This window comes from Chamaea fasciata, unplaced genomic scaffold (assembly GCF_029207755.1).
Source record: "Chamaea fasciata isolate MVZ Bird 193981 ecotype frontalis unplaced genomic scaffold, bChaFas1.0.hap1 SCAF_2, whole genome shotgun sequence".
NCBI classification, from domain to species: Eukaryota; Metazoa; Chordata; class Aves; order Passeriformes; family Sylviidae; genus Chamaea; species Chamaea fasciata.
Window position 1 is genome coordinate 30,431,378 of NW_027094087.1, and position 25,144 is coordinate 30,456,521.

General features: G+C 38.7%; 1 protein-coding gene across 1 annotated transcript in view; it reads right to left on the reverse strand.

Moving 5' to 3' along the window:
• RSF1 (remodeling and spacing factor 1) overlaps positions 1 to 25,144 on the reverse strand; it is a 60,442-nt gene that overhangs the window by 9,456 nt on the left and 25,842 nt on the right. Inside the window, exons 3-11 of the mRNA XM_066175572.1 lie at positions 22,266 to 22,358; positions 21,407 to 21,612; positions 19,323 to 19,480; positions 13,908 to 15,637; positions 11,303 to 11,500; positions 10,007 to 10,111; positions 8,568 to 8,647; positions 3,863 to 3,917; positions 2,573 to 2,679 (exon numbers count right to left, since the gene is read on the reverse strand). Of these exons, the coding sequence (XP_066031669.1) occupies positions 2,573 to 2,679; positions 3,863 to 3,917; positions 8,568 to 8,647; positions 10,007 to 10,111; positions 11,303 to 11,500; positions 13,908 to 15,637; positions 19,323 to 19,480; positions 21,407 to 21,612; positions 22,266 to 22,358 (2,732 nt within the window). The remainder of the gene's footprint in view (positions 1 to 2,572; positions 2,680 to 3,862; positions 3,918 to 8,567; positions 8,648 to 10,006; positions 10,112 to 11,302; positions 11,501 to 13,907; positions 15,638 to 19,322; positions 19,481 to 21,406; positions 21,613 to 22,265; positions 22,359 to 25,144) is intronic.

Below are 25,144 nucleotides of genomic sequence, written 5' to 3' on the forward strand. Positions count from 1 at the left end.
GTTTCAATAGCATTTTCACACAAAGTATTCATCATTTTCCCACAACTTTTATTAGATGACATTAGCTCTACCAACCTTCAAAACAGCCTGAGAATCATCTATTAAATTCAATGTAAAATTCATTATTGTGTCCACATTTTCCTTCAGAACTGATTTCTCTGATTTCTACTCTTAAAGCTCATGATACTTTATGGATCTGCAACATTCTACTCTGAACAGACAAAATAAAACACGAAGTACAGAGTTTCTCATAAATCTACATAAGTAAGTTGTAATGCAATGTTACATAACTGAATAGGACAAACAAAAGCAAAGTGTTTGAGTGTGCTTGTCCTGCAACAGCTTTTATAAAACTGCATAAATCTCTGCACCCTGAGTAACTCATTTAAAGAGAACAGCAAACTGAAGAAGAAAGATCCAATCCTTTCAACACAGATGAGCCCAGTTTGTTTCTTCAGTTATGAATTCAAATTCCAAAAAAAAGGATTGTTACCTGTTTGAAAAAATAGATGCCTTGAGCTCCAACATGCAAAAGTACAGATTTTATTAACTATATAGAAAAGACTTTTTACTTAGATGCAAATTTTTCTTCTTGTTTTTTAAAAACTTAATTTTCAGTATTTTTAGATACAGACAACTAACAACTGAACAATACAGTCATTAAAGATTCCACTTCTCAGTCACAAAAGAAAGACTACAGTTATATTTACCTTACCTTCATAAGAACCTCCAGCAGTACAAGAAAAAAATAAATCTAATACTTTACTCTGTATTCCAATACTAAGCATGAAACACTTTCTCCTTTAAAAATAAGGTGATGGGCTTCTGATATCTTTGTATTACTTAGGAGCAACTGCATGTCACTCTCAAGGCAGCTTTACCTAGCAAGGAAATAACTCTGAAATTATTCCATCAGTAAGATTAGTTCCACATTACTCAAACACTGTTTCTCCTCCACACAGCTAAAAAAAACCCCTCTTTAAAATGCAAGAAATCCCTTATTGCTTTCAAACCACTGTTAACAAATAACCTGAGCTCAGCCATGAGCTGTGGAACATAATTTCTGCTGCTGCTTTATTCATGATGCAGGTTTTTGCTAACTTGCTCACGACAGGACTCAACAGACGGGTGATATAAAGGGATTACAGATCATTTAGAGAATAGGATGCTCCAAAATTCAGATCTGTTTCCTAGTGGAAGAAGACTTTCAGCATTTATTTTCCCCTACTGCCCACAAGTCTCCATGACACCAGTGGAACTTCACTGCAGACATAAATCCGACACACTGATACGTGCAATATTTTCACCAGCTCAAACTTATGTGTATGATGTAGTCTGTGAGAAAGATGATCACTTTTTATCAGAAGACTGATTTTTCTGAAACATTTCATTCAATAAAAATTTACTGTCATTGCACAACATGGGTCCTGATGAAGTCGTGCCACACACACCCTACCCTACAGGCAAGGGGGTTTTTTCTATTGGTCAGATGCTGCCTGACCTGTCATTAACATAACAGCAGATCCATAGAGTCTTGCCCATAGCATAACATTCCTTACAGAAAAGCTTAATTTCCCAAAGCAGCAGTGGCATTTTCTGCTGTTCATTCAAAAAGTTACTAAAATCCAACAGCTAAGCAAAGTCAGACTGAGTGTTCTGACCAGGCTGGAAAACTCAGCCTATACAAATGCCATGCCTCTCCTCAGCAGCAAAACCAGGTTGACTATAAATTCAATGATGATTATTGTTGGAAAGTTATAATTTTTGATGATAAAGGTCTACACAGAGCAACTACTGAAAAGACAGAGTTTTGTTTTAACATTTCTAATGAATCCAGGACAAATCCCCACAATCTCTCAGGCAGCCACATTCTTTTCTAATCCCAAGGGCATTCTACTTGCCTGGTGGACTGAAGACAATACAGAGTGTCACAAGGTATTATTTAGAAAGCAGTTTATAAAAAACAACACTGAGAACAGAAGTTGTTATTAAGATCACGCTGAATTTTGAAAACCTTAGTGACCTACTCTACCTTCAGAATACAGTCTAAATATCTTAGCACTTTCATTTACTGATTGCATTTTTGTCACAATTTCTCTGAAGAGTTAAAGATTTCTCCAGTTGCATTTTTAGATGCACTGTGTGATAATTACATTTTAAGTTTCGTGCCCCTTTCATGTAAGGAAGGTCTAAGGTGGGGAGGGGCAAGAGAGCAAGGAATTGAAGGCCTTTAGACACAAGCAGAAGTCTCCATTGCAAGAGAAAGGAGAGACTTCATTCACCTGCTTTAACTCTAGAAACTGCAGTAGTACCAAATAGTACAATACTGCTCCAGTATTCCTGAACAGAACACCATATACATTCTCATTTTTTTATTGCATCACCCCTCCACTATACCACCGCATGCTCTCACAACCACCAAGCATAACCAGTGTTCAGATGAAAGAATACAGAAACTTTAGTTGGGCTTTCCTGTTAAATGCAAAAGTTTACATGAGAAGTGGTGGGATGATTCAGAAAGGAAACAACAGTATGACTTCTGCTGTACAAGCTATTTTAACAAGCTGCTGACCTGTAGCTTATGCACTTTCGGGTTCTGGTAGATCTCCTTTCGAGTTTTGATTTGGGCTTTTTGGAATCTTTCTTCTTTTCTTCCTGCCCTTCAGGTATTTCTGGCTCCTGTTCAGGTAAGACAGAAGTGTCAAAAAACTTTATCTCTTCCCTCCCTTCACACTCATTGTGACTGAACTTGTAACACAAATTATTCATTCTGTCTAGAAAGCTCATATGCCCAACACAGCACATTTTAACTTGTAATATATTGACCTATAACAGCAGTTCAGGTGAATTTGCACATTTTGCCCTTATAGGCTACATAATTTCCAAACACAGAGTTTAAGGGTTCAGGCTATTGGATCACTGTGTTTATGCTCCAATGCTGAGATCATGCCTCGGGTGAAACTCCCAGGGCTTTGCAAGTTATTATTTTAAAAGCAAAATAATCTGCCCCCAGGCTGTATTTTTCAAATATTTGCTCTCAGCCATAGATTCTTCTGCAAGTTTGTAAAATCTGTTATCATTTTTCTGTTATTCAGAGACAGGGAGAAAAAGCTAGCCTTGTTACAGCCAGGCAGAGTGGAAAGTCTATGTTTAAAATGAACCACAGTTCCATTTTAAACTCCAAAGACAGATTACATAATTCCAGATGAACTTGGCTAAGGCTTCAAGAGACTTGCTTTCAAGTGTATTTAAGTGAGAAGAGGTTGTCCTTCATATGAATCAGAGCATTTTTCCTGTTTTCTCAAGGGAAACCATGCAAAAGCATCTGTTAATGAAACACTACATGTTTACCGTTTTTAATCACGTGACCTTAACATCCACTCGTTGAAGCCAAATGCTATGCTGCCTAGAGATACTACATATTCCCTCTGAATCACAAGCCAGAAACATTTGTTTCCATCAGTTCCAAAGAAAAGCCATGACAATTAGCTCAGACCTAGATAACTGCACAGCAAACACCAGAGTTAAATAACTGATTCCCAACTTTATAAACTACTGAATATTGAGCACTCAACTCAAAACCCAACAACTGTAATGGGCAGAGAGGTAGTCCTGTAATCCCTCACTGGGAGAGGACTCTGTGCAGCATCAGGTGGCTCTAATAAACACCATAAAGCTTCCTTGGTTTCTCTGCCATATTCAGTCTAAAATGAAGAATTATTTTAGAATTATTTCTGATCTGCATATAGATTATTTTTTCTTTCCAAGATGCTACTAGCACCTCTGACACAGCACTGAGAGACTTCTTCCCTGAGAAGTTTAGAAAATAAAACAATAATACCACATAAACACACTAGCTTACCTGAGGTGGAATGATGTTCTCAATACTGATACCCACGTACACCAGTCGCTCTTTTCTTGAGGAGAGAAAGAAAATGAAAATAAGCTTACAGAAAGCCTGCAGATATCTAAAATAATGCTGTAATTAGAACCATTTGAAGCTCTTACTATATCACTAGGCAGAAACATCCCAAGAGAATGTTCCAAGTGAAAAATTACTGAAATTGAGATTATGTGCTAATTCTCATGTGGTTACATTTTCCTGCATGTATAATGTAAGAGACTTCCAAAGAGTTCTGACAATCAAAAGTATTTGAAGATTGTGGGCACCAAAGAAATTATTGAATTTGGGGTATAAAAAGCAAGTAAAAACCAACTGAAAAATATTAATGCTGTGATGAAGATCATGTTGTCAAAACCATAACTACCACCAATCGTGAAGGCAATGAAAGATAAAATGGGAATAGAATCACACTGGACTGGAAAAAATATGTAAAGATAGGATGCAATCCAAAATGGATAAATGCCAGATATTAGACCCAAGCAGGAAGAACCAACTCTACAAACACCAGGGGACAAATAACTGCCTACAGAGCAATTCTTTGCCAGACAAGAACAGCCTAAGCAAAGATCAGCAGAGTCAAACTGCTGCACAAAGAACTATGATGACAGATGGATGTGCAAATAGGACAACAGCCAACAGGACACCTGAAGGACACCTGCCATGGCAGTCAGTCCTGTTCACACCTGGCTGGAGCACTTAAAGCCATCTGGACACCACACATTATCCAAGAAACATGTGATCCAGCTCAACAGTCCGGAGCTAGCCAGTGGGAGTTACTGGAGGGTAGCAGACATGCCCTGTAGAGAAGGGCTGAAAAAATAGGATGGATCAGTGTAGAGAACACTTGACTGAAGATGGGAGAGAGAGAGAGAGAAAAAAGTATTCAAATACAGGACAGATTCTTTTAAGGAGAAGCAGGCTGTCCTCCTTGACCACAGTGTAATACAGGATTAAACCTACGGAAGCAAAATTCAGTTTACACTTAACTTTCCCCAGAACAGACATTCTGCATCATATGAATTGCCTTGGGGACAATTCTGGCTCCTGAAGGACATGAGTCTTCTCTAAGTCCTGTTTTATCTGTCAGTCTCAACTAGAGATGGACTTCCTAACACTTCACAAACAGCACTGCATGCTGATCTTCATGCTGCTGAACTGAGCTTTCAAAAAAGCAGCCTCTGAGGAAGAATAGCCAGGTACTAAAGCAGACTAGGGTGAGTAACCAAACTCCCATCACCATGGGTCCCTACTAGCCTTTTTCTAGGCAAACAAGGGGTAATTTAAAGAAATTAAGAGCACAATGAAAGTTGGTGGCATTTACTGGTGTCTGGAAGGACTCTGGATTTTTGAACTGAAGTGTCGCAACCAACCAGAATCAGACTTTGAAGTTACAGGGAGTGCTTGTATGAGTCTGTCACGCTACACTTGAGTTGCAACAGGACATATCATGCACATAACTGCAAAAACACCCATGACATATATTACTTTTAGATGTGTTTACTTCATTGTGTGATGTTTTGCATATAGAAGCATTGGTGTGTAAAAATTTTGTTTCCAATTCATTGAGTCCTGAAGAATTGAAGTAAACTTTGAAAGTCTTCTGAGTAGCCTTCTGCACTTTCTAGCATAATATTCTTTAATAAAATGAACACACACAGTTCGTACAGGAATTCTTACAAAGAGTAAAAGGTTGTTTTACAGCTAAAAAGACCACGGACTTCAACAGCTTGGTATCATTATGCCTACTGAAATGACTAGCTGTCTATATAAGGAATTGATTTTGTATTCTAATGCAAATATTCCTAAGTGGCAGATAAAAAGAAATCCTAATCCAACTGGGCACCGTTAGATTGGTTGGATAAGGAGGAAGGATGACGTGCACAATCACTATGCTCTTGAAAGTTAATTAAAATAACATTTTAAGGCAAGGAATACAATTACTGAAATGAGAAAGGAACTAGAAGTGCAAAAATTTTAGTTTTCAGTAAGTGTCTTTGATGGTTTACTCAACTTCCCATTTCTTGTAATGCAAAACATCAAAAGACAGGAGATTAGAAAAGTTCATCTGTTTTTAAACATGATCAGCAAGGTTTTCCAGTTCTGCTGTTCTTCTCCCCAGCTTGAGTATACACTACTTAACAAATCAGCAAATGGAACAAGACAGTCCTGCTGAGGTCAAGGTCTTGAAATGAAATACAGAATTATATCAGATGAATTCCTTTTTCCTTTTGTGGCAGACAGGAGCTCAAGACTTCAGGCAAGAGTGTAAACATTGGAATCAAGACATCTCCAAGGGCAGCAGCAGATAAGCACTGTCTGGTCATTTCCTACGCAAATTCAAGAAAACATTTTATCTCAATTACATGGCTGCAAAAGCTGCAACAGGGAAGTCATGGCAGTGTGTATGAAAGCAAGTACTCCACATGGTTTGGCCTGGGAGAATTAGACAGGTAGTTTCTAGAGGGATTTTCCATCAAGAAGTCTCAGAATATCTAACATGGATTAAAAGGGAGATCCTACAAGGCTTTAACGTCCACTCTCAGCTGGCGGTAGGACATGATTATAGAAGGTAGTCTGTACATGAGAAACCTGAAATTCATCCAGGTTGTTGCGGTAGCACTTCCAATTCATGAACAGAAGAAGAGGGGAAAAGAGGTATTATTTCATCCATTTGTATTTGTATTTGTATTTGTAAGTCAACGGGAAACCCGAAGGTTTTGTTTAAACAGTTTGGGGATGTGCATGCACACGGCTGAGCAGGTCAATCAACCTCAGTCAGATTCCTGAGAGCTGGAAAGAGCATAACAATGTCACAACTTCAAAAAGCAGGATAACAACACTGGTTTGAAGAACCTATTAGGTAGACAAATCCATAATGACAGAGTTGGATTTCTTCTCTTGGCCAAAAAGACAGACACCAACCACATACTGAGTTTTCAGAAACACTGCATTCAAGTATATCTGTGCCCCAAGCAACCAACCTGCTTTAACATATACACTGAGCTGTAATAATGACTATCATTTCCTCTGGCATTATGATTTTTCATTCTTTTTACCTTATTATTTGCTACAATACAGCATTAAGTTGGAAGACTTCCATATTCAACTACTGCATTGTGAAATCTATTATAACTAAAGCTTATTTCTAAGGAAAAAACATTGGAAACTAACTAAATAAAAAACTCAATTTTATGACATATAGTATAAAGCATTAGGTTCATTTAGTATGAGGATCAAATTGCAAAACAGTTATTAAACATCTGTTTCAGACACTGAAAACTCCTATGATATCAACCATATTCTCTCCTGTTGCTCTCAGAAGCTTGTGTTTTCATGAAACACTGGTAATTTCAAAAAACCAAGACAGACTGGCAAAAGCTTGCATTCCATGTAATGTTTGCCAGCAGAATATTTACCAAAGTAGGTCCAAAAATACTGTTCACTACTAATGAGCACTCCCACCATAAAGCAAAGCAGCAGAGGTCCTTTGTGTCCCATACTCCTGCACAGATGGAAGCTGTGTATATGCTGAGTGCACTCATAAAAATAGCTGATAATTTCATTCCCACAGCTACAAATTCAGCAGAATTGGCAATGGATAATTTCACCACAGTATGATCTAGATACACTCCGAGCAGAAGTAGTGACATCAGGAACAGTTGGTACTTGATCTGTCACTATCATTGTTGCTGCTGCAACAGCAGTAACAAACAGATTTGAAGAAAGCTGAAAGCAGACACAGATTGTGCTCCCATCTTCCCAGCACTGACTCACTATATTTCATGTAATATTACAGTCCCTTCCACAAAATATAAGCCTGCACAATTACTGTCTTTAAAAGAGTCTCGCCTTCTAGTGACATTTGCCTTTTAAGATAAAATTCATGCAAAGTTTTTTTTTAATAATGCATACAGGTGTTATTAAATTCTGCAAAGTACTCATATTTGTCCTGAAAGGTATAAATTATGCAGATTGTGTTTCATGTCCCTCATTTCTCCATCTGAAAACTGCGTTAAGGCTGCTATTCCTAACTGCAGTAAATATGTTTGCATTTAGCCTTTGGTGATGGCAGGGGTGGACAGAACAGGGTGATGATAATGCCAAGGTTGTGGGTTCAATCCTTTCATGGGTCATTCACCGAAGAGTTGAACTTCATGATTCTTGTGGGTCCCTTCCAACTCAGAATATTCTGTGCTCAGTGACCCACTGCCCTACAGCAGTTGCTGCATAATCTTGTACATTAGGCAGAGTCTAACAGAATCTAAAGCAATAACTCTCAAATCCCACAATCATCTTTTGGAGCAAAGTCAAGACTTGTGTAAACTTGTTTCCAGCAGGAACTCTACACACGACTGTCAGTCAGCTGAACCAGTACTGGAAACCCTTTAACTATTGGTACAAGAAAGTCAAACTTCTGTTCAGGCACTTTAAGCAAAGTTTAGTACTAATGTATTTGCTTATCTTTTCCAGTTATTGTACTTTTCCTCCCTTCTTGCAAGCTGCCCTCGTGCTGATTCAGTAACAATTGGTGGGAAGTCGAAACTGGTCTTACCAATTCCCAATCTCTTCACTGCTTTTCTCCCCAGCCCCCAGTTATTTAATGCTTGCTCAATTATTACCACCCCTGCAGAGCACTGCTGTGAATGCATCCCAACAACAGTACCTGCGCTCTGCACGCTCCTTCTTTTTTAAGACAACATCCAGATCTTGTAGTTGTTCCTCCAATTTCTCACAGAGTAATTTCTAAAGGAAGGAAACACAGTGTTATTTTATTTCATAACCTATTTTTATAAAGCTATTTAAATAAAGCTATTTTCACATTGAACTACATTCAGACTCTTCATTCACTCAGTCTGTATCTGGAAGAAGCCTTGCTACACTGGAGGCTCCTCTTCAATGAACAAGGCCAATAAAGCCTGTCTTTGCTGGATAAGACTTTGAGCAACCTTGTCTAGTGGAAGGTGTCCCTGCCCATGGCAAAGGAGGTTGGAACTAGATGAGTTCAGTGGACACTGCAGCAAAAAGCAGAGACACATTTTTTTACCAAATACTCAAGGACCTGAGTATTACATACATTTTGCATGTATGCAAAAATGACTTTTCATGGACAAATTTGCCTTAGTCCATGTCAATGTCCTCATTATACTATTTCCAAGGATGCTCTTCACCCTTTTACACATCTGTCATTTTTCATACTAAAGAGTACTTTAACAGCAACAGAACAAGGATATGCCATAACTACAGGTGTAAAAAAAAAAATTCTTACATATTCAAAATCATCCCTACTTAAAAACACTCCTCAGAAGACAACTGAAAATCAACACCAAATAGAGTCATCTCACATTGTGTCCAATGTCACTTAGCTTACTGTCAGGCAACAGCCATTTTGGTACAGAATTTCTCTAAAACCAAGGAAGGGGGTTGGGATCAGGCAGATCATTCTGAAAATGTGTACAAATGGTTTCCCATTAATTTAACAAGAGCAGCATCACACACTTTCTGCTTATCCACCCAACTACCAGCCCTGCTTCTAACCTTGGAATAAGGGCTCATACTTGTCTATTACTTGGCTAGAACAACCCTGGCTTTCCCAGCAGAGACAAACTATACCCTGAGATTTATCAGTAACAGCAGCTTTCTCTAACCAGCATCTGAACAAATGTCTCTGAAGAGGGAATAGCGCTTCAGAAACAGCTGCTTGCTCTGGCCACTGATCCATCCCTTGTTGCCTCCTGCTTCTGCCTCTTGGATGATAACTTAAATGTTTCTTTTGGGAAAAATTAATACATAATTTCTTTCATACTATACTAGTCATGTGATTTAATCAGATGGGAGGTAATCAGTGTGACTGGAGATTCCCATCTGAAAATAAGCCACACACAGTCACTCGTCACTAGCAGAACGAAGAAAGAGAAAACCATGTCACAAACTCAGTTTTACTAATGGACAGGAGTGAAGATCAGCAGTCCTACCATTCATCCCAGTCTAGTTGCTAACAGAAAAAAAAAAAAAGATTATAGAAAGGACTTGTTAAAGTCCCAGCCAATCCCCACAACCACAAGGAAAGCTGCAAAGAAGAGTGCAGTCACAAAGGGACCGTACATGCTGGCAAGGAGGGCAGAACCACTCTCCATCAGGGATGATCATCAGCGGAGGGCGAAGGCAGGCTGTGTGGTAGCCGCTGTCACAAGAGTCACACAACAAAATCTGTGCAAACAAAACATGTCATGAGTATCTTTTGGCATTCCCACGCAACAAGCTCCAGAACTATTTCCCTGGCCAACACAGAAGTGTTTGGACTGTGCCAAAACAAAACAAAACAAAAAAAAAGCCCTGTACCACTTATTCTGTACCACACTTTCAGGGCCAAGGGAGGTTTTTATGGCAAAGTTTATTCATCACAGTTTTCCATGCTAACACCAGATTTCGTCTTATCTTATCTTACCTTCTCGGTACTTAGTACTACCGGACTAGGTAGACTATGTGCCCTTAGTGTAGAATCTGGTAATGCCTTCCAGATCCTCGACTAAGTGGAAAACTCCATCTGTTTTCTCTGTGCTCTCTTATGCAGGAAACCTGGCCTTTTTCCTCAGTCAGGATAATTTTATTACCTGCATAGCAGGGACAAAATCTTGCAGGGCATCCATAACTAGGCAACTACTAAAAGTTCGTTCATACTTAGTTGGGTAAAACTTGATATATCCTTTTCCATAAAACTTGAGAACAAAGCTGGCATAAGCTGTGTGTATATCTACTGGAATATTTACCTCTAACATCCTAAAGGTCAAACTTTCTCTCAGGTATGCCAGGATACTTGTCAAACACCCAAGAGTGGGCTTTTTTTCTGGATTCATATCAAGACTGCATATGAAGATTTCCCAGATTAACAGAGAAATTCATGATGGTATCTACCACAAATAAATGAGAACCATGAGAAATAGCAAATTCTTGTTGTGCGCTGTCTGGGATTTCACTGTACTCAGTGCTCAGGGTGAGATGCAGCTACATCCAATGAAGATGACTATGCGGTTATGTGGCTATGTCACTGATGCCTTGGAAAGCAGACATCACACTGCTGGGATTCTTTTCAATGTTACTTCCTCTGTGTTCATTGCAACTGCAGGCACAACCTCAAAGCCTCACCCAGACTGATTCTCAGTGGGCTAAGGTGCATTACACCTTGTAAAAGATGCTATTTTTGTTTTGGCAAACAGGAAAAATAACTTCCTTTCCTCCTTATTACAGGTAACTCATTGACTCCTGAGTTTACCACCTAAAACCTAGAAGATACTCTCCAACATATGGCCACCCTGAAGGATGATGTACCTTCAGACACCATCAAAGCTAATCCACCAAATCCGACACAACAACCTACAGAAGTTTTCCTCAAAAACCTACCAGTTCAGGATGATTGGGAAGGCCACACTTCTTGCAGGGCTCATCATCATCAGCAGGTGGAGCTTCTTCCTCCTCCTCTTCCTCCTCTTCTTCCTCCTCCTCAGAGTTTTTTTCACTCTCAGAGTCCTCAGTCTCTTCATTGCTTGAGTATTTCCACCTGCCGCGTGTCCGCGTACCCGTCCACCGAACTTTGCTTCTCTATGAGACACCATTTCAAAGAGAAAAACACAAAGGAAACCCATAGAGCTTCTTCTCAGATCTTGAAAAAACATTTGTCTCCAGAGTGAAGTGATTCACTTCAGTCAGAACAGCTGCAGTAAATCTACAGCAGAGCATTTCAATGAATATACTGTCTTTCCAAGATCCTTAAAATGAAACCAGATAAAGGGAAAAAACCCTGCATCTATGTGCAGAAAGAAATTTTCCAATATATTTTAAAGTAGGAAGACAGATTTTTCTACTCATCCCCTTTTTTTCCATTTTGACAAGTCCAACTTCATAGTGAACATGGTAAATTCCACAGTTAAACTTTCTGACTTTTTCATGAAAACTTGCTTCAACCCAAAGAGAATCTTTTTTTCTCCCCCATGCTCCCCAAAGAATTTAAGCATTTTATTTCATTTTAAGTTAGAAAATGCGTTTGTTTCTGAAATAAGATCACTGCACCTTTTAAGTGCCTAACTTCTATCTAGGTCTTCTTTCACATTTATACTTTTTCATTATTTTTCTTAAGTGAAACAAGATTCAGTTGGTGCTTCTTTTTGCTAATCAAAGGGGCATCTACGCCTGTCTATCATATCCCATGTTATGAATGAAAATATTTTTAATATATTACCATATTTTGAATGAAAAACAGGTTTCAATTAAAATTCAGAAGACTATTCTGAATTAAACTACTTTGTGCAACTAAGATATTTTCAATTTAAAGCAATATCTCAAACAGAAAAAACTTTTATTCCCATTGACTGACTTGTTTTTCACACCTGTCATTCTCTCACAACTTCTTACCTCCACCCCAAAGACACTGAAAACAGAAAATAACTTTTCCAGCTTTTTCAACTGAAAACATTTTTTCAATTTTGTCTAAATGATTCACAGACCTGAATAAGCTGAATAAAGTAAAATACACAAAATATTTTATTTCTCCTGCTTGATGGACTCGTACCAAAGTTGCATTTATCAAATTGGTAAAATTTTGTTACAGGTTCTTAACATCAGTTTCTACCTGTTTAGAGATTTTACTGTTCCCTGAACTTTAGCAGCAAAGGTACTTCAAATCCATGATACTCTAAGTTTGGGTTATGGATTCATTGTACAGCATCAAATTTTCAAATCAGGTTTTCATAAGACCCATCTTAGAAGAAAAGGAACCCCAAGATATAAAATAATCTATTAAAGATCCTGGTATTCTTCATCCTGTTTAAATGACAGAAGCTTAACAGCCTCAAACTTCTTCCTCTATCATAATTATTTTAAAATCTCTCTAGAAAAATTAAGTATCTTTAGATCTCTTGATCTTTCACAAACAGAGATCAAGTAAAACACCTGTAAGTGTTAAAACAAGTTAAAACACCTGTAGCAACAGTACTTCAAAATTCTAATGACTTTCAGGACTTTACAGTCACTCTTAATTTCACATGTTGTCTTTTTAAATTAAAATCTTTAAATGAAAAATTTGTTTTTCATTTCTCCATGCATGTGACAGAATTTTTCAGTATAGATGTTACCATTCACTAAAAAATCAACTGTTTGTTCATTTTATTAAGGTTATTCAATATAGCAGTATGTGAAAGAAACTTGCTAAATGAGTGAATGCTTTGGAAAAACTACATCAGTCAAAAATATGTTGCAGTGGAAAATTAATACGATTTTACAAGTTGAAATAAAGAAGTGCACTTAAAAAAATAAACTCATTATTCCTCTTTTGTTTTGTGCTGCATATCCAGAGAAAACACCAGATAAATTAATAAAGGATTATTTATAAATACAGTCTCAGAAACACACCATATAAATGTATGTTTAACTTTCTGTTATATATTTACCTCACGTACTTTTAAAGATCTATTCTGCATAAACAGAAGTTAATATGAAAAAACCCCTATACCCACATTAAAAAGTATATCACATGTAAGAAAAGCTAAATTATATCATGAATTCACCACAGCAACACCTTTAGCTTCACTTAGAAACCGAAATCATATTTTTATTCTTCCCCATTTGCTGGTTTGTTTTTAGCTTATGATCATTCTGACCAACTATACCAACATGTGTCCATCTAGTAAATCCAGAGGGGATACAAGCCACACAGCTAGACAGACTCACATTTGATCATGCTGTTTTTTAGAAGAATTCACTCAGTTTGATTTGGTCTACTTAGGCTGGTTTAAGTGACAGATTTTATAAACTGTCAAAGTTTATAAAAAGTCAACCTATATTAGCACTCTCCTAGGAGGTGTTTTTAAATTGGTTGAGTCCACTAACTGAATTGCAAAGCTAGTTTCTTGCAAAAGCTGACCAAAGGAACATATTCCTACGTAAGAGTATATTCTTCTTATAGATAAAACTGGGGGTTTTCTTTACTCCCAAGTAATAAAACTGTATTTACCTTGTTAACTTTAGAATTTGTCTCCTTTTCTTGTTTTTTGGCATCATCTTTTCGTTCTGGTTTTTGTGCCGCTGCAGGTTTCTCCTCTTCCTCTTCAGGTCGCTTCTTCTCAGGCTTCTGATCCCGAGTCTCCACAACTTTCGGAGTGGGCTTGGATATTCTTGGTGACCGCCTTAACGTGCGGCCAACGCTGACCTCTTCTGGCGGTGTTTCTGTCTTTCTCTTCCGACTAGAGATCCTGATTGTTAACTTAATTCCTTCTTTTTGTCTTTCAGAAGTTATTTCTTTATTCTCTGTCGCACAGGTTTCTTCTTCAGAAACTAGCTTATACTTAAATTTGCTTTTAGGTACTGGAGATTCCTTTTTACTCTCTGAGGAGTCCTCTAGATTAGATGCATGAGCATCATCTAATCTATCTGGCTCTGTTTTGGCAGCTTCTGGCTCTTCCTCTTGCTTTTCAGGGCTGGATTTTTCTTCTACTTTGCTCTCCTCAGGCAGAGCCACTTTACTGTCAGAGTCCTCCTTTTCTGAAACAGGTTTCTCTGCTGAAACAGGTGAAGTGGATGCAGGAGGTATCTCGGCAACTTTTGGAGAGTCGTTTTTCTCCTCAGGCTCATCTTTACTTTTCAAAGTCTCTTCACCAGCCAGTGCAAGTGTAGGCAGTTCTGCAGGAGCAGATGCATTTGGAGACATCTCTAGCTTCTCTGAACATTCTTTGGGTGGTGGCAGGCTGTCATTTTTGAGATCAGTGGCTTGTTTCTCTTCAGTTGTTTTGGCACAGTCTTCAGAGTTTGAAGACTCTTCTGCTATCGTCTCAGTAGTTGTGCTGTCAAGGGACTCTTTTTCTACAGGACTAGATTCCTCCTTTGAAGGCACTTTCTGATTAGAAACCTCAGAGACCACATCCCCGATCTCTTTCAGCACTGTTACTGCATTTTTCTCAATCTCACATGTTTTTATAATTTTACTAACAGAATTTAGGGAGTCTGATACTTTTTCCCCACTTTTTCCATTTTTCTCTTTTAATGAAGTGCTGTCTTCCATAGTAAGAGCAGAGTGTTCTGACTTATTATTTTGTATGACGCTCGGGGTTATTTTTTCACAGCTAACCTCTCCATTTACTAGCACTTTCCCATCAGGACACAGAGCAGTAATGGTAGGGACTCTCTTAAAAGCTTCTTCTTCTGGTTTCCCTTCTTCCTTCAAGACATCCTTTGTTGGAGTAACACATTTACACAGGGGCCCTTTTATTGGACTGTCATAGTCATCTGTCAGTTTGATCTCTCGCTTTTTAAGTGGTATTTTTGCCTGTTGGTCATTTTTAAGTTTTTCACTTTCTTCCACAGATTTCTCCACAATTTCTTGTGGAGTTTTGACATTAACACAAAATTCTAACCTCTCTGGCTCATGAACTGCTATTTTGTCCATACAACTTTTTACTTCCTTTAGGTCTTTGGGTTCTGTTTTGTTTTCCTTCACCTCTGCTTTAACAGGCTTGACATTTTCCTTAAAGGAGTCACTTTCTTCCTTGACAGTTTGCTTTTCTTCATTGTGTTCTGAAGGTTTCTCTAATTTCACTATTACTGGCAATTTTATAATTTCTTTTTCTTCCACTTTCTCTATTTTAGGCGCATTTTCGTCTTCTTTGACCACAGGAGGAGGAAGGCTTTCTGATTCCACTGACTGTTCCTCTACCTCCTCTTTTTCTTCTTTGATTTTCAATTGATTTTCTGTTGACAGAGAAAAACAGCTATGAAAAAACTAAGGAACCTACAGGATTACAAAGAACTTCATAAAAACAGAGGCATACCTAAAAAACCCAACAGCCCAAGTCTCACACAAAGGACTCTTCTCTCACTGAACTAGTAGAAATCTGGCTTGTCTAACACTGTCATTAAATAAGTGGGCTGACAATGTTTAGCTACAGAACCACTGCTCAGTCTAGTTATGTACCATGATAACCCTAAACTTCAGAAGTCAGCAGCAGAACTCTAGATTTATGCTTCTTTCAACACACATCTCAGTCCCTTCTTTAGTATTACCACAATACATCCACATGAGGATACATAAAATCTAGGCAGAGGCATGAAATCTCACTTGAGTTTCTGGACTATTTCAGAAAACAGAACATGGTGTAAGATTCCACAGCTTTCAAGAGAAATTCCTCAGAGAAATGAGTCCCCTGTTTGTACATGTTTTTATTTCAAAATATACTTAACTACTGTATTTCAACAGTTCAGAGAAAAGACATTCAGCATTATGGCTTACAGCAAAATTCATCCAGATTCTCCAGGCAATGACTACATCTCCTGCATGCAGACAATATTCTACACTCACTTCATCTGCTGTTTTTAAAGCAAGCAATGAATAGCAGCATATCCCAGGAAACCTACAGAGCTTTAAGAACCAGGTTATTCCACTTTGCTAACTCAGTTTTAGATTATTAGGGCTTGAAGTACAGTTCCACCATTTATAATAAACCATACTTTGTCTCCATGCACTTCAGCTTGTTATTTATTTTTACCACAGCCTCTTGATACTTCAAGTTTTCTTATTTTACCAACTGTTTTGTGTCAGCCAGAAACAGAACTAATTAAAAAAAGCAAATACAATAGCATTATATATACCAGAGCAGCAGCTCCTGCCACCTGGAAGATGCTTTTGCAAGCATGCCACAACTGCAAACAAAAAGATGGGTGGGGGGGGGGGGGGAAGGGGGAGAAAACCCTTTTTTTTCCTTCTACCTCATGCCTCTCCAACTCAGCTAGTGCAGTTTTTTTTGCGTGGTGAGACCTTCTGAAAGTGGTTAAAAATATACAGGGGAAAGGACATGACAGCTAACAATTACATGAAAGAAATTAAGCATTTTAGAAAAGAACAGTGAAGAGGAATTCACAGATCTTGTATTTTCAAATACAAGGCATATATCCATATAAATCTCAGTATCAGTACAGTAAAGATGCATCTCTAAGGTTCCAGAAGTAGTAAGGTGCTTTAGAGGAGCACATTTTGAAGGCTCAAGGCTGGTTTCTCCCCCTTCATAGAAGTGATCCTCACTTAGAGCCCCTACAAGTGCCTCTGCAAAGTGAGAGTAACTGTAACAGTGAGAATGAGGTATTTTCTCAGTGTCCAAATTCTTCCACTTTCCCTTTATTTCTGTCTCTCTAAACTTTGTTCAGCCATTTCTTCCCATCACCTACTGCTTTCTCCCAAACTTCATCAAGGATCACCAGAATCCCAAAACCTCTCCATACCAAAAATTAGCAGATGTTCTATAGTTTAACTCCCTGAACTAATCACAAAACATTTCACATGCACACAAAATGACTCAGTCAATGCACAGGCTCTCCTAACGCTACTAGAGTCAATCAGTGAGGCCAGCAAACACGTAGGCATTGGGTTAGGTTACCATGCATTTCCATGGACTAATTTAATGATATGTGGAAAACAGCCAAAGCCAACAAGTGTCAGGTCTTCCAGCATGTTTTCCCTACATCTTAGGGCTTTCAGAGCAATCCCTGGACTGCAAGGAGGAAATAGTACAGTTTCTCAATTGAAAGGCTCTAAGGAATGTTCTGTGACACACTGACAGCACTCAAATCACTGCAAATGTAAATAATCTCATTAGTCATTGCACACACACCGGACATGGGCCTGTAGGACTGAGGCCATGAAGATGCTCAGAGCGCTGGAGCACCTCTGCTGTGGAGACAGGCTGAGAGACAAATTGTTCAGCCTGGAGAAGGATCTGGAAAAACCTTACAGCATCTCCCAGTACTTATAGGGGTATTACAAGACCTTTGACAAGGGCATGGAGTGACAGGAAAGGGATAAGACTTAGAGGAGGAAGATTTAGATTAGACATTACAAAAAAATTCTTCACCAGGAGGGTGGTGAGGCACAGGTTTCCCAGCAAAGTTGTGGCTGCTCCATCCCTAGAAGTGTTCAAGGTGAGGCTGGATGGGGCTCTGCACTAACTGATCCAGTAGAAGGTGTCTCTGCTCATTACAGGGAGGTTGGACTAGATAGCCTTTAAAGGCATCCGGCCCAAACTATTCTATGATTCTGCAGCTAGTGCCTAGAGGTGATTTTACAGCAATACACAGCCAAATGCAAGTACTGAGCCAGTTGAATGTGCCACAGGATTTGGGGAATTATCTACAGTATAGATGTAGATATGTTTTCAAATGGCTGCTCCTAAATTCAAACTAAAGCAAAATGATATCTGAAGAAGAGGTCTCAGTTAGGTGGTTTAAGTTGGCTTGACTGAGGCAAAAGCACAATCAGTACATGGAATTAATTCTGCAGTGCTGGTAACTATGAAGGTCGTGTTGGCCCTTACATGCAGAGCTAGATACTGGAAATGCCTTAGACCGAAAGACAATTCTGCTGGGCTTTGTCACAATTCACTGCCATTTTTACAGTCACCTCTTAGTACTTCCACAACAACTCCAATTTTATCTAAATGTTTATTTATTTCTTCTGTTCTACACTGCTTGTTGCAAAGAAGGAGAATAGAATAGCAATTCCCTCTCTGTGATACGCAAAACCAAGACAAGCCTTGGCTAATTCCACGTATCCAATTAACTTCTACACATTTGTAGAAACACCTACTAACACACTGGAATACCTAAATTTTGTTTCTGACTGTAAAAATATTTTCCCGTATTTTAACAAAATAATAAGACCAGGTAGTAAAACTGGGGTAAAATTACTTGTGATAACAAGCTTCCAGTTTTTCATGACCTGAAAGAAGACCAGATTCTTAAAAGGTCAAATACTTCAGGCAGACTGATACTGAGCAAAAACAGTGCACAAACCAACAAGTCAGGCAAGTTACTATATACGTGCAATGACATGATAATAAGGAAGGAAAAAGGTTCTTGGCTTTGATCTTGGAGATCTTTTCCAACCTAAATAATTCTTGAAATTCTCTGAAATTCTCATGTCTTCTTGAAATATTGTGTCAACTGTGAAACATTTGAGAAAATAACCTATATTTTTCTGATTCTAACTCAAAAGCAAGAATAAACACCACACCCAATACATGATTTCAATCATGGCATTGCACAAGCAGATTTTTTCTTCTTCAAATTTTAATGTTGCTAAAACAGAAGAAGTTTGGCAGTGGTTCAATGTACCACAAAAACATACAATAATGAGCATTTACAATATTATACAAAATGTACAGAGTTACTGAGAACATTTTTACACAGCTCTCTTCTTATAAATAAATGTTTGAGATTAAATATGTACTGAAAAACCTCCAAATATATTCAGAATTTCAAAGTATTCAATATTTACTTGATTTACTTCTTTAAAGTCCTAATCTAACACAGAAACTTTTTGTGAAGCTGAAAATTCTAACATTGCCACAGCAAAACACTTAAAATTTGAGAAAAGAAGGCAGAAAACCTTGTATAGCTGCTTCTTCACCCTTTTTGGTGTCCTCATCTTCTATGCTGGGACTTTCACGTGACGAATTCTCCTGCTGAGAATTGTTGTTTTTCAACAGAGCAGGATCAATTTGTGCTTTCAAGAGCTCAAGGGTCTCGGCAAGCTCATTGCGGTTTCTAGAGGAGAAAAACACACTGTCTGATAAGCCACTTACTTAGCCCAAAGGGATTCAAAAAGAATAAACAAACATTATCTGCTTAAATGAATTACCCTGAAAACCTCACAGAGTTATATAGTGAGAACACAAGCACAGTGATATGCTTTGTCCCACCAGCGGCTGCACCTCTGCAGGCAGAAACCTTTCAATTTATCCATACCAAAATAAAATTATGCTTTTGGAAAGACCTTATCCACTTATCTATCTTAATTCCTGCCGGGTCTGGATCCAAGCTGCTACTATTATTCTGTTATTTATTATCCTCTCGTTAACTATCACTGATTACTCTTCGCTATTTCTTTTTGTCTCTCAGCAGAGAACAAGCTACAGCTCTCGGCTCATGCACCAAAGAAGGAACCATATCATTTGAGTGAAATTTGCAAAAGCAAACAGCAAATTAATTTAGATACTTTTTGCAAGTGCTTATCCTAAGCACATGCAACAAACAACACCAAGTTGTCCATCAACTCAGGATAGCAAAAAATACTGGTGCACATCTGTATGAGCGTGAATCTCAGTGCACTGTAATTCCTTATTTAAACTGCACATCCAACTATAAAGAACCCCCTTAATTTATAAAGAATATGAGCCAAGATTAAACAGTCATTGCTTTGTTAATGAACTAGAATAATAAGGCTCTCACATCTGTTTTTCAAAGTCAATGTTCAGCAATTTGTTTTCCCCAGGTTTACAGAAAGAAAGGAAGTCTGCAACAACCCCAGTATGTGGAGTCTCATGGGTTTTTAAACCATTTCAGATTTCCTAATCCATTACTGTGGTTTTCTGCTGTGAGCATGGAGTGTTAGAACCTTCCCAGCAGAACCCTGGTTTCTTCTTCCTCTGGCAATGAATTTTGGAGTCCACAATGCATGGAAGAGATGGATGATGCATGGATCAGCTCTTGATCTGTTTGTTTGGATACATTTACTTTATTCCCCCACAACAGCTGTCTACATGTAACTCGTAGTAATGCTTAACATTTTATGGCCCGTTGATAGTGGTTTAAACACTTCTGTATGACTCCCTCAGTTACTGAAGTCATGGCAGTGCAAATAACCTGCAGACAGATTGGTTTGGAAGGGATCTTCAAAGACCATCCATTTCCAACTTCCCTGCTATGGGCAGGGACATCTACAAGACCAAGCTGCTCAAAGCCCTATCAAATCTGGCCTTGAGCACTTCCTGGAATGGGGCGGCCACAGCTTCTCTGAGCAACCTGTGCTGCTGCCTCACCACTCTCACAGAATTTCTCCATATCAAATCTAAACCTGCCCTCTGTCAGTTTGAAGCCATTCGCCCTCATCCTGCCACTACATGCCTCTGTAACAAATCCCTCTCCCCTTCTGGCAATAGAAAGGGCTCTGAGTTCTCCCTGGATCCTTTTCTTCTCCTGGCTGGACAATCCCAAGTCTCTCAGCTTGCCTTCATAGGAGAGGTGCTCCAGACCTCTGAGTATCTCCTTGGCCTCCCCTGGATTCCTTCCAACAGCAGTAATTGCAAAATAATTTCCTCAAGAATAAATTTTGTCCATTTGTACCTTTCCTAACAAAGCTGAAGCTAAAGAAGCAAGAGTGTTCTATTTTCTAAGGCATTTAGCTGGCCAGTAAGCAACATGGAGCTGTCATCCTCAAGACAGTCTCCTCTTGCTATCCTTTCTCTATACTCATTGTAGCTTGAATTAGCAGGAAACAAATTATGTGATGGTTGCTACCAACAAATCTGTGAGTTATTTCTGAACAGGATTTTTCACTAGAACATAGATGTCAATGCAGAAAATCCCACTGTCATGAATCCTACTGTGTGAGAAATGAAGATTTATTGAAATACATTTCTGAGCCCGAGTCACAAACAGCTAAAAACTCCACAATAAAAAAAGAAGGAATACCTAACAATGCACTTCCATGTGGATCCATCCTGGTCATCCTGTTCCTCTATGTACATCCTGACATTGTGCTCCTGATCCAGCTGATACCAGTACATGAGGCCGTCCTTGTCCCGACCAATGGGCTGCAGGCGCATGGTGTCAGCGTCCTCCTCGTTAATAATGTTCTTAAACTTCAGATTGTCATCAAACTGACATTCACAGAGATACTGAAAAGGTAGAAAGACTGGTAAGATATCAAAAATATAAACAAGAAAGACGAAATCAGCTCATTTCATTTCACTGTGATTTGGAACTTGTTTTTAGGCCTCTCCCTGTTGGATCTGTGTGTCAGCTGTAGCTATCAGTTTTTTCCAGACCATGGCGGTCTTAAATGAGATACAAGGATTTGGGTTGGCTTTGTTTTTGTTGTTTTCTTTTTTTTTTTTTTTTTTTAACCTGGTTAGCTTAGAAAGCTCATTCTCAATTTTTATTACATAGTAAAAATTATCTCATTCTACTACAGAACCCATACATAACTTGGAAACAATCCTGACAATTTTGTCAAGACCACAAAAGATGGAGTCCCATTTTGCCTTTGGAATTCAGCAAGGTAACAAACACATTTTAAAGTTTTATTGCACAGGCAAAGAGCTCTTGACAAAGCAGTAAGTGCAAGACTATTTTCATACAAAGTGTGAAAAATATGCAAACAAAGTGTTACATACAGTTTGGGTCTATCCTACTACAACAAATATTATGTCTGTTCCACAATCAGCTCTGTATTTAATATATGCTCTAATGGTTCAGTCAAGCTAAATTTGCAAGACCTTAAAGTGAGTGAGGAATTAGTAACTTAGAACCTTAGCTGAGGAACGTATACCTTCAGAATCCCCAGTTTGCATTCAACACTCATTTCTAGGTATCCTTTTTTTTCCATCTCCCAAGCCCAAGTGCTGTTGAATTCTTGACATATCTGTTACAAAAGAAATAAACATATTTCTAAGGTTAGGAGAAAAAAGCTACTTTAAACTTTTTTATTAGTAGTACCTTACTACTCTAATTAATTACACTAGATCTCTTTGGGATTGCAGTCAGAAAGCCTTACAGAAAAACAAAAAGTAAAACTGAGGCACGTCAGCAACCACCATTGAATTTTCATGGAAGAGGAGATCAGGAGGAGATCATTGAGGTCCTGATCACCACCACATTCTCTAAACACCCTAAATTAGAGAGCATGACTCTGGAATGGGAAGGTAGTCTTTGCTGTGGACAAATCTAACATTATTCCATTTCTGTCTATTTAAAATATAAATTCTCTCAAGCAGACACAATTTCCTGTTATATCTCCTTGCAGCACTTAGCAGACAAGTTGTCAGGGTCTCTTGGGGCTCCTTAACTCCTTCAACTGTACAGCAGATAACAAACACAACTGCTACTCACTCTATGGAATTGCTATTCTTTGCAAAATATCTTGAGCTTCAAGCTGCTTGACAAATATTTTAAGATATTGTAAGTATAGCCAATTTCAATTTATTTAAAGCAAATAAATTCAACCACACCAATATAGGGGGAAAATCCTATCACCAGAAAAGGCAGCAGTAGAGAAATAGATTGAATCAGCATGAGCTCCAATAGTAAAGGTAAAGAAGAAATTCCCTGTCCTCCTAAACAACTCAGATGTGCTTAAGACAACTCTCATGAAGAGACAGCTGCTCATCAACTGAGGACACATAGTGGGATCTCCAGTCAGTGAGGCTATTCCAATGGAAATACACATGAGGAGGCAAAAGCTGATCACAGCTGCACGTCCAGTTGGAATTATTTTCAAGTGCCGCTGCTGAGTCACAACTGTCAAATCAGTGCATGAGATGCTGCTGCCCTTCAGTCTGCAAGGCTGGACTCAATCAAAACAGTGCAGTCTCCCAATTAACAAATTAATAACAAACATAAGATACAGTTACTAAGCTATTTAGAAACCTACCAATCACATTTGAATGCAGCTTTCTCTGTAAACAGCAGCAAAAATAATCCTAAATTTCACCCAAGAGAAGTACAGATTAACTGATTCAAAATGTAAAACTCCACCTGGGCTCCAACTAAGCAGAGGGGCTGCTACCCCCTCCCCACTACCAACCCTCCACTACCCCTAGTACTGACACTGTTTCTCAGGTGGCACAAGGGTAAGCCTGCAGTTAGGTCAGCTCAGCCACACCATAAATCATACTTTGACTTGAAGCTGTGACCTACAGAGAACTGTGAAGAGCACTCTGGTCACAAGGGATCCTGCTGAAGAGCAGTTTTTCCTGCTCTGAGGTTATGGAATATTACACAGGGACTTCTCTGATGTCAAGCCAAAGCTCACAGCAGGAGACAATCACTGCTCGCTCACAAAATGAGGCTACTCCACTTTCTCTCTCCTTTTCAGCCATGTAATATGAAGAACACTGGGAAACTCTGTATCAAAACCCTTGCTCAGGGCATATGCCAGTTGCTGTTCATTACTCAGTCATTAAGTATGGGAGCAATAATGACAAGCTTCATGTGCTACGGAGTGTGTGACTGTCAGAGCAAAAGCTTTGAGACATCAGAGCTGATGAAGCATCTGTTCAAACTGAAATGACTACATTTTGACAATTAAAAACCAGATAATTGTGCTTTATCCTGACACGTACTGTCACAACCCTGAACCACAGATCTCATTGATCCAGGCTCTGCTGAAATCTTAGTCTCTGCCTTCCCAGGGAGGATGCTTCACACAGATCACAAAGCTGCTGCTTGCAGGAACTGCTGGCTTCTGCATGTTAAGAGTGGTCAGCACCTTCCCACCCTGCAAGAAATGCTGAAACATCTCTCTCAAAGAATTCCAAAGCAGCCATGATGGCATCCAACACTATTTCTGGAGTTCCAAATGTTCACTTTAAGCAAGGAAAACAGGAACATGAAAGAAGAGTCTCCTTGACAGTGGAGTCTCCTTGGGTGGGACTACAGACACCAGAATTAATAATCAGAAATGTGTTCAGAATGTACTGATTTTGGGTTGAAGGTTTCAGATGGACCAGTGCAGAGAAATCTTCTCTGAATAAAAATGTCATTTACACTTGACAATAGTTAAATAAAACACTTTGTCAGGAGACACTACAATGTGACCTCACTACATGTTTCTCAAAATCAGCTAAGCTGGACACTTCTGCTTAGTTGTTGGAATACTTGGGACCAGGCATTTCTTTACCTCAGCCACACATGGCCACAAGACATTCCTTGTGCAGAGGAGCAACGTCAGACTCACAGAGACCTACAGCCATTTTCTTCCATAAAAGACTATTGCACGTGCTGGTGGATCCAATTGGGTGGTTCACCACCAGAAGAGGGAAGGGAAAGAACTCTCAACTACCATGTTCACTTCCTATCCCAAAATATATCCATCTGTCAAAATACCAGCCACAGCTTAGAGGCAGTTTTTATGATACTCTTTACATGCACAACAGTCAAGTGAGGCGCATTTTATAATTAGTTGGTATATAAATAAAATATAATAGTACATACATGCATAAATGTTAAGAGCATGTAAGTCTGAATGCCTTCCACTAAAGTTTCTGCCTAAATAAGAACATCTAGAATATATCAAGCCCTGGTTCATCAAAGCAACACATCAGTGGTTTCTAACAAAGAAAAAACAGGTCAACTTTGCCTCTTAGAGTGTCATCAATAATATGTGGAACAATACTGCAGGCATCAAGGAAAAATGCTCTCAGTGGTTCC